The sequence below is a fragment of the Pholis gunnellus genome (genome assembly GCF_910591455.1).
Source record: "Pholis gunnellus genome assembly, chromosome: 9".
Classification (NCBI taxonomy): domain Eukaryota; kingdom Metazoa; phylum Chordata; class Actinopteri; order Perciformes; family Pholidae; genus Pholis; species Pholis gunnellus.
In genome coordinates, this window is record NC_136535.1 from 14,256,902 (window position 1) to 14,267,582 (window position 10,681).

The following is a 10,681-nucleotide window of genomic DNA, read 5'->3' on the forward strand; positions in this document are numbered from 1 at the left end:
TTGTCATCTGGATATCAATGAAAGTTAATACTGTACTGACCACAAGAGGTCAACATATGATGGATGAATAGTAGTGTGCCCAGTGCAGAGCCACGTTAACATCAACTCTTTCTGAATGAATATGCATAAGTATTGTTCATTTCTAAAATGTAAGAACTGAACACAAGATGTCTCCTAGTTCACTGAAAAGTCTATTCTCTGTGCACGTGACCTGGTGTTTTCAAGTTTCCACGTCTTGTGTTTGTTGCATATTCAACCATGAGCTTTCAAACTTGTTGTGACGTTACAATGCTTGCTCCGCAAGATTTTTAAGTCCCAGTTGGACCACTTCAAGAGCTTAGATAAAACTCACTTGGTTAAATCATCAGTCAAAAATGTTAAGAGCTGCGTTGAAAATATCTGGTTCTTTGATAAATGATCAAAGGTACACATTTCAGGGGAGAAATTAACTTTGACTCCCAGGGAGAGCTGCCAGCCAGACATGCGGAGATTTATGAAAAGACAGAAATAGTTTACTAGAATTGCATTATCCGGGAGAGTAACAGTAAGGATACTGTTGAAAGAAATAATTGAAATTGGAATACATAAAGAAGAAAAACACTTCCGGAACGAGGGGCCTCTATAGCAACTCTATTAATCCACACTGTCCCTTCTTCGGCAAGGTGGTGGGGTTGTATCTTTGCGCACTTTGTTTAAATAGAGCAACAGCTATTGTGGTTTTGCGTTGTGTTATGTGTCAAATGGACATTCAGTAATGCGTATTGAACATGTTTTACAATTAAAACACATTCATATGATCAGTGTTTAGTGTTATTGCATGCATCGAGAGGGAGGACCAAAGATGTAACGTTACAGGCGGAGGGATACAGTGCTGAAACAGAGTCATAACCCACCGGTGTCGCTGAATTGAGGTTTCCGGGCCACTCTGGTGCAACACAGGGATACAGATTCTCCACAGATTTCCCGAGACATATAGTGAAATAACGTTTGATATCATTTAAGTACTTTATCAGAATATCTGCCGTCCAAGCAAGGTCGAAACAAAACCCTTCCAACGGTCGTTTTGTCATCTGCACGAAGCTTGAAACGTCAACGGGACAATGGTGAGTAACGTTGGCTAGCTACGTTAGCTATGCTAGCTAACGTTAACGTTGGTTATACTGCTTTGCGCCATCTAGTAACGTTAGCTAACTGAATCGATATTGCGTTAAATCACATCCTCCGCTAACGTTTTATAGTAACACAACGTAAAACTACACCCGAGCTAACGATAGCTGTCTAGTATCTTTACAAGCTAACGTTGGACAAATGCAGGAGACCATGCGGTGGAGGGTTACTTTACATTACCGTTACCGACTGTTGGTCAGTGGGTTTCTATATAACGTTAACTTACTCTGCAGTTAAACAGAGAAAACACTTCTCTTTATTATCTGCGCTGCGTAATGTAACGTTACACGTCGTGTTGCGGGAGCAAACAGGCGGCCTGTTGTCTGCTGTACTCGTGTCATAATCATTAAACTGGTTTTGTCAAGTGTTTGTAAATACTGTGGTTTAACCTCCATGATCGAATCGAGGTTTGTATCGTTTACTGTGAGTCCCTTTGAGTGGGCGTGGTGGTGAAGGAGGTGCTCTGTAAAAATAGACCGTCCAGCGTTAACGTGATCTCGAAACATGTCGTTAATCTTCCCAAGACGGATATCAAAACTCTTGCTACCAACCTATTTTGACATCCCACATAACAAGTGGCTGCAAACACGGGTAGTACAGTACCTCTAGCAGGCACATCAGCAGTGCGCTTTGAATGCAGTGTGACATGCGCAACAAGCGAAAAAAAAGAAGCTTGTAATCTCCACCAATTGCTATTACATAAACTCACAGGTAGTAGTTTGCTGCTCACCGCATGCAAAACATATATATTTTTTTGTCTTAATGCACGGAGATCACGAAGGTTATGTTGCAACATTTTGGGCTACGTCTTCTCACAGCACCACCATGACAGCATCTCCTCCGCTACGTATTGCGCCATAGCGTTGAACCGCATTCTGCTCCTGCTGAATGATCCTCTTCTCCACCCCTCCTTCCGAGCTTCCCTTCCCCCCCGCATTGAACCAAACCATGCTTGGTGCAGTAGGCTGTCAGGACCCGCAGTGCACCCTCCAAAATATTCCCCTTTTTGGAGGCTGCACTGCGGATGTATACGCGCTGTCTGTATTGTGAAAGAACAGACGCATGATCTGTGAAAAGAAGTTCTGGAAACTACAATATCCTATGCATGTATGATTATTTTAAATCACCTGCAGCCTTTGCAGTTGTCTTTACTTGACATTAGAAAGGGAACATGGTCTCTTGTTTACTGATGAGTTGAAAAGCAGCACTACTGTTTTGCTTTTGCACTTTACACAGCACTCCTTAAATCCTCTCACACTGCACGGTGTGCCATGGTCTGTCTGATCCAGACACTGCTTGCTTCAGCACCACTGAAGTGCTTGGCAGTGGACGGAGTGAACGCTCTGCAGTCCGTCTTTTTAACCCCCCCTCCCCAACCAACACGGTGACTCATTGAATTTGACTCGAAGAAGAACACGTGGCGTTACCACCACTTGGAGCTACAGAAATGTTAGCTTTACTCTCCTTGGTTTTTGAAAAAAGCAAGGGATTATTAGAAACTAATTTCTTCTCGTGTATCTGGTGCGAGAGCAAATGGAAACAAGATTATTGTTTATTTAATGGATTGGCTCTGTAACTAGATTCAAGTGATTCAACTTCAACTTTTGATTGTCCTCAGATAAATGAGCCCTTAGTCGGTACTATATTATTGTAGACTTATAGGTTTTATTGAATGCCACAGTTATTGTTGTGTCTGATCATACCAGTTGTTTTCAAGTCATCTGAGAATCATTTCCTGACAATAAAAAAAAGAAAGACTAAACACAGACACAAAGCTGCAACCACTGTAAAGCAACAGTTGGCACAGGAGTTGGTTTATAATGATAAAAACGAGCCTCTCATCTGTTCGGTGAAAAGAAAAAAAGATACAATGAGGTGGTTGGTTGTGGTGATATTCAGTGTGCTACATTGGCGACCCTGTTCGTGTCTCACTAATTATAGCAGGCGTGTGTATTTCGGGCGGCGGGGTATTTATACCCGTCCCTCATCGCACTTTCTCAGCCTTGAAGTGGGCATGTTGACTGACTTGGACAGGCCCGGTAAGACCTAAGGAGGACGGCAGAGTGACGTATCCGAGGAAGTTTAAAAATCTGTTGCGATATATGCAAAGGTAAAACCAATCATAAGAGCAGCAGGGTTGGATAACATCGTCACACTGATCTTAGTATTGTGGGTTTGTGTTAAATATCAATACGTGTTTCTCATTGATAAAAACATATAAACAAACTAACCCACTGTATCTAAAGACTACTTCCAAATCTGTTTTTTTATGAAATATCATCTTTCAAAGCGAAAAAGGCCCATTCAATAATGTGTCATTTATTAAGCACCCTCCTAATAAAGGACTGTTTTCATTTCCTTGCATGTTTAAGGAGTCTTTAGCTCCTTAGGCCCAGCTGTGAGATGATTTAACAGAGAAGTTTGCTCTGCTGCTGCAGGTGCTCCTCGTTAGGCCTACCCAAAGCTTTCATCTCTTTAATCATTGTACTGTGACTTTAGAATCAGATCCACACAAAATGAATCTTTTTAAGATCAACCACTCACCCACTGAAGGCGTAAAGATGACTGTTAAAAGTCAGTAGTTTCCTTCCTCACAAAGAACAGCAGGTGTGGCAGCTGTGCTGTGCAATGCTGGAAAAGAAAGAAATGGACGAGTAGCAACTTACTCCTGTAGCTGAATCCATTTTGCTTGGGATATTATCTTATTATCTGTTATTTAGGATTTAGCTTCTAATCATGACAAAACACTACATTAAAAACAAATCTTGAACATTTGAATCTTGAACACCCTCCCGTAACATATCCTGATCGGGAGCTTTATGGTTTTCAAGGAACTCCGAACTAGACTGGAGTACTGGATTGAAACAATTTTCTGTTGGCCTTCTTTATTTTGTCTAGTTTTATATCAGTTTGTCCAAGCCTAATGTAAAATAAATGTACCTACAAATTCAACTAACCAACTCCAATTCAACATTTGACTGCTCTTTTAAAACATACATCATCATTCTACAGAGTTAAAAACATTCTCTGATGAAATATACATTTATTATTAACATATTATTTTCATGATTGAATATCAGTGTTTCATCAATGTCTTGTTCTTTTGTTAACAGGCTGATCAGCTGACTGAGGAGCAGATTGCTGGTGAGGGAATGTTTGGTTTGTTTTAGGTTTAGCGCCCCAATTCTCCACCAAACCCGAGGAGCTAGAGTGTCTTAAGGGGTTTAAGTAATCACAGGTCTGTTAAGATCAGTTGGTGGTTGGCATGTCTGAAATTACAATATGACGGGTTTTGAGTCACAGGATGAAACGTCACATTGAAAGCTCACATATGCACATCAATCTTAGATATGTTGCAACAGATGCACCAGTGTCAGTCCGGCGCCCCACAATGTTTAGTTCCTTCCCAGCATTGAGTTAGTCACGCTCAGACCCTGTTTATGCTTAGCGTGTGTTTTCTATTCAGACTGCTTGGAAGACTTGAAAGTGAAGGGTCCTTATCGACATGACTGCTCGTGGCAAACTTAACGGTGTTATTTCTGTAAATCCACAGAGTTCAAGGAGGCGTTCTCGCTGTTTGACAAGGACGGTGATGGTACGATCACTACCAAGGAGCTGGGGACCGTGATGCGCTCGCTGGGACAGAACCCCACCGAGGCTGAGCTGCAGGACATGATCAACGAGGTGGACGCTGACGGTGAGGATCAAACGCACAAGAAAATTACCCTTGTTGAAACTTATAATTACTAAAGTTTTAAAGGTAATCTTCATGTCGAGTGTTCCTCTAGCCTTAAAGAAAACTACTGGAAAGTTCCACCACTATACTGAAGATATTTAGTGTATCAGCTGAAGCACTTTGCTTTAAATTACCATCATTTATATCATCCTTAAGAATTGTGACGATTTCCACTGGTGACTGTAATTGTCTAGCAGATTATCCCTCCCTGTTACCTCTGTGATATGCCAGAATCTTACTCCTATATGCTTTAAACATATTTTATATGCAGATGCTGAGATGAGCTAAGAATGTGTCAGTAGTATCCCCAGTCTACATGCATCCGTTCTACTCTCGATGGAATCTGTTCTTGAAGCCACATCTGTTTTTGGAAGTTCATTAAAATGTATTTCCTTTATGTCTTGTGCCATTAAAAGTGTTTTTTGGATTGATATGCTCAGGTTTTGTGTGACCAAAGTCACACATCCACTCTGACCTCATTCTGCTTGTATCACTGTGTAGGCAACGGTACAATTGACTTTCCTGAGTTCCTGACCATGATGGCCAGGAAGATGAAGGATACAGACAGCGAGGAGGAGATCAGAGAAGCCTTCAGAGTCTTTGACAAGGTATGTTAAGACTGAACAGACCGCCAATATTAACTAGCACCGCTCAACAAAATCAGGAACTCTGTTTTTTAACAATAGTTCCTCTGTTGGTCATTGGCAGGATGGTAACGGCTACATCAGTGCAGCAGAGTTACGGCATGTCATGACCAACCTAGGGGAGAAGCTCACCGACGAGGAGGTGGACGAAATGATCCGCGAGGCTGACATTGACGGCGATGGTCAGGTCAACTATGAGGGTGAGACGCTCTTTGTGGTTATTTCCATCCTGAAGAGGTGCGATATTATGTCATCCTATTGGAACGAGGAACACATTTATTGTTGTTACTAAGATTTCAGTTGCAACATACATTTTAACAATTTCTCCCTTTTAGCATCTGTCATTAAATCATTGTTTTCTGTTGTATTCACAGAGTTTGTCCAGATGATGACTGCCAAGTGAAGAGAACAACACATTTCTCAACGTTGCTTGTCCTCCTGAGATCACTGTTTTTAAGAACCACAAAAAAAAAAAGATCAATTATCGGACGATAAACCAACTCCCCCCCCCCCCCCCCCTCCCCCCCCCCCCCCTCCCCTCAAAATCACTATAAAATCAAACAATTTGCGCTTAAGTACATCCAAATACTTCTAAGGTATCTGTTTAGCAAACACCAACAGAATAATCCCGGGAGAAGTTAATGGACCTTTAAGAGGGCCGAGGCCCTGTACTTCAGACCAAGTTTCTGCTGAGTCACCCAGCTCCTGATTAATTTAGAGGAAAGAGCAACACTGAAAAGGCGGAGGGATTGGAGCCCTTGCCACAGTTGGTATAGAGACGTTGGCTATTTCATTCTTTCCAATATTTAACAAAGAACTCTAAATACTGCATTGAGTACTCTTCTTGCATGCACCCTTTCTGTGGCGGGTCTCTTGTCCCAACAAGGAGGCTCTGATCAGAAGTAGCGGTCAGACTGTGTACACACTGGAGGTATATACATTACTATATAGCTATATATCTGTAAAATTTGTGTCACCATTGGTTATTGCAAGAGCAAATAGTTGCGGTGTAGGGTGTTCGCTGGTGCTCGGTTGCAGTCCTAATACCTTGAAGAGTTCAGGCGAGAGCGAGAGACTGGAAAGTGCAAACGGTGTTGTCCTCTCGGGGGTGATGTGTTGTCTGGTTTTGAGTCGTGGGCTTTAACAGCGTGCCTGCAGCACTGAGTGGAGATACTAGTATCTGATATTGCTTCAGGAGGATTATTGTGAAAACAACACTTGCACTGGAATGCAGTTAATATATTTGTTCTGCAATGTTCAGATATCCTGTTGATACAATATTGATGTAATGCTTTATAAATGTGTTCCTCAAATATTAATGTATTAATGACAAACTTTGGTCACCAAATATATCCATATATATATATTAGTGTATCGTAAAAACTGTTGTAGTAAATTACCTGTGACATGTTTTCCCTTTTGGTTTTGAAATGTGCCATAATACTCTAAAACGCCTCAACCTTCTTGCAAGACTCGTAATTCATTAGAATATAACACATCAACTTAATATAATAGCGTATAAAAGTACATGCAGTTGAACATATTTGCACTTTGGTATAAACCACGTGGATATTTAAAAAAAAAAAAAAGGTTATGTTGTAAAAGAAGAAGAAAACTAAATGTTGCTGCTGCTGTAACAACTCATCTGTTTTCCTTGTTGGTGTCTGATCTTCGATTAGTCCAGTGATTCAATCTTCAATCTGCTTGCTGTTTTACTGAACGAAATACATATACTGTATATTCACAACAACTGGTGGTGGGGGTGATTGTGTTTAATTTGGGCTGTTCGAGTGGGACTTCCAAGATTAGGGATGAAACGGGGTTGTAGCAAAGAATTCAGCTTTAGAAGTGAGATGGTTTAGGGGTTTTTCAACAGTTGGCTGAATTTAAGGAGCTGGTTAGCTGAGGTGTCTTTTGATATCCTCAAAGCATGAAACTTAAAAACTGCTCTGCTTGAGGCGTTGAAATCGGTTAACTTTTGATCCGGATGTCGGGGACGTGAATAGACTGTTAACTTCTGAAGGTATCTCAAAAATGTAAAGATGTGATATATTTTACATAAATCAATAAACTGAGCTTTACTTCACCTGCATTTCGCTGTCATCTCTAATCTAACGTGAATCTCTATTTGACACTCATCCGGTTTCAATTGGTTTGAAGACAATGGCGTTCACAAATGCCACTCTTCAGTATTGCACTATATCCTTTCCCCTGCCAGTGAAGGAACACTAATCCTATCCAGGCAGTCTCATGTTGGGACGGGGCAAGTCACTCTAGTTCTTAACTGGAGAACCATCTCAGATGCAGGCTATATTTAGTGGCTCTTGAGCTAGCTACTGGAGCCTGTGGTAATCCCTGTCAGCTTTAGGGTCGTGACCTTTCACCCACACAAATGCAAACAAGGGGCCCTCGCCTTCTGGCTGACAGGCAACTCCCTCAGCCAATGGAATGAGGCGTTATCTGGGGCAGGTAAATGTGATTGGATGTGTGTTGACATGCTAATCGTTTGGTTAAGTAGATAAGGAAAATGAATTATGAAACAGGAGCACACTCAGCAGGACTGTAGAACTGCAGCATCACAGGCACATGCAGGTGTGATTACGTCGCTGGTGTAGCTCTCTCTGCGCTGTATGATAATATAGTTGTCAGAGAGCTGTGAGAATTACAGATGTTCTTTAAATGTTAGGCTGGTTTCATCAGATGCACTTTAAATAAATCATACATGTAACTTCTGGTATTTGCTAATATCTGGGTGTTCTAGTGGAGATATTCGGGTATCTGTTTTATTTTACAGTAAATCTACAGCATTATCTCCATTGATGAAGAGCAACTAAATGCATTTACTCAAGTACTGTAATTAAGTACCGCTTGAGGTATTTGTGAATATTTAAATGTACTACTTTATACTATTTCGGAGGGAAATATTTAACTTTGAACTCTACTACAGTTGGACATAGTTGCTATAGTTCTACAATTATACATACATGACGTTATAGAATTTGATGCAATATTATAGAATAAACTACCCAACAGGATATACATGTACTTAATTACTTTCTACCACTGTTGGCCATAAGTTACATTTTTTACCAAGCCTTCGATCTGCACTGGTATCTTTAATCAAATACCTTTGAAATATTACATAAGTTAAGGTTCAGTTAGTCAAGTTCTAGGCACCATACACACTGTGGCCTATACACATTGAATAAACCCACAAACCTCATACGGTAGCAGAGGATTTGACCATAACTTCAACACTAGGTGGTGCTGTTTAAACATCCTCTAACTCTATTGCCAGTGTCTTATTTGGGACACGCAGTGAGGCTGAGACAACAAAGAGACAATATAACTAAAAACAGCTGAATTTTCAATAAATTCAGCTTGTTTTAATTCAGTTCTTCTTAAATACAGAAATACGTCTTGTGCTTGTGTGTGTGAATATGGGTGTCAGTGTGTGTGTGTGCATGAATTGTATTGTAAGATATTAAAGTGTTTGCTTGGTGGCACCACACCCACTATACATAACTGTGTACACGTGTAACCTAACCACCCCTTAGCTCGAGAAACCTTTTCATTCTCATCATTTACCCGGGCGAGCTGGTTGTGGAGTATTATGTCAACTTTGCTCTGCTCAGTGTGTTACTATTTCGGGAATAATATGTTTGAACAGTTCAACTAATGTATACGCACAATACCTCCCCTTCCAAAAACATTTACAACAGAATCTCCCTCTTCGTCTTACGTCTGCCGTTTTTGACATGGTTCACTATCGCGTGCTACTTGCCGCCCTTTCTCCCTTTGCATGTTGCCAAGCCACGATTGTTATCACATGACTGTGCTTTTTCCTGCACACTACGTGTGTCATGTCACTTTGAAATCACATTACATCCCACAACAACCACTGTACCATTGTTGGCTGTTGTGGAGAATTAATCACCAGCTTCTACTGAAACAAACAGATACCAGTATGTTTTCAGGGTGTGTATGTTTCATTTCAGCGACTGCGTGCTTGTTCTTGGACACAGACACTGTGTCCCTGGTTATACTTGATCAAAGGCTGGCTTATCTGCAGAAATTAAGCTTCCCTCTTAATCATCTCTCACCACATTGAGACGTCCTGACCCCGCTGTTAAGACCACCACCTACTTCAATTGTTTTAGTGAGTGTGGCGGCCTCAGGCCGTCTGAAGGACGGGGTGGAGAAATATAGAAAGGTCACCAGCTGCACACGGTGGGTCACCAGCATGCAGAAAGTACCCGAGAATGTGCTTCAACACGTTTTCTCAACTAGAAGGGTGTGCAAGAGGCCACTTCATGATGTTTTACCTACAGGAGCATCCAAGAGGGCACTTTAGCTGCTGTTTGTTCGAAAATGATGTGCACCTGCGACCACATACACTGTGCTATGTTTCCTTTGTGTAGGTTTTGCCTTTGAGATGAAGACAGTATGTTAACTCATATTTGATGGATGTGTCAGATGTGAAAACGAACATATCTATTATGAGAACGCCTAAATCTTATCTTTAAACTTTCATTGGTTTTCAACATCCTTTTTTTTGTTGCTATTCCTGTGTGTATCGGATAGTTGACAGAGAGAAACAGGGTTATGACACACAACATAGCCGTGGTTATATGGTATCCATCTTAACCACTCCTCACCGGGATGCCCCCCTTCATGCATTTTCTGGAAATTGCTCTAGAAGGACACACAACGCAGCATTCATTTGCAACACGTACCACTGCATTGAGACCAGATGTCCATGTAATACTAGACTCATTTTTTACTTAACGCAAATATCTGATGAACTTGAATATGGTCATGTGACCATTTTCCATTTAATGATTTGATAAAGAAGACCAATTAAGTAATATATATCATTTCAAGGACATCCTCAAGTAAGATGCGCTTGTTTTCTTTTCAGTCACATTTATGTGTTAAACTGTACTTAATCACACTGTCCTTTGTGCCTTTTCTGCAACTTTTGTGCCCTAATAAGTTAACTTTCAGCTAAAAGTGTGTGAGGCAGTGCAGCCTTCGCAGTTTGTATTGCACTACAAGGGTACAAGGTTATTTTATTGTCATTGTACAACAGGTTTGCGCAATGAAATGCAGATTGAGTTCACATTTTGTTACG

At 41.0% G+C, this 10,681-nt stretch overlaps 1 protein-coding gene across 1 annotated transcript; it reads left to right on the forward strand.

Moving 5' to 3' along the window:
• The first annotated feature begins 896 nt into the window (after positions 1-896).
• Positions 897-7,633, forward strand: calm3a (calmodulin 3a (phosphorylase kinase, delta)). The gene is made up of 6 exons (XM_079166564.1): positions 897-1,103; positions 4,281-4,311; positions 4,721-4,864; positions 5,405-5,511; positions 5,612-5,747; positions 5,922-7,633. The coding sequence occupies exons 1-6, from the start codon at positions 1,101-1,103 to the stop codon at positions 5,948-5,950; spliced, it is 450 nt and encodes a 149-aa protein (XP_079022690.1). The 5' UTR covers positions 897-1,100; the 3' UTR covers positions 5,951-7,633.
• The last annotated feature ends 3,048 nt before the right edge of the window (positions 7,634-10,681 follow it).

What these genes read in the sequence shown, in the direction of transcription:
- calm3a (XM_079166564.1), top strand. An exon ending in GACTGAGGAGCAGATTGCTG is followed by an intron (nt 4,312 to 4,720) that starts GTGAGGGAATGT and finishes GTAAATCCACAG; the next exon opens with AGTTCAAGGAGGCGTTCTCG. An exon ending in CAACGAGGTGGACGCTGACG is followed by an intron (nt 4,865 to 5,404) that starts GTGAGGATCAAA and finishes ATCACTGTGTAG; the next exon opens with GCAACGGTACAATTGACTTT.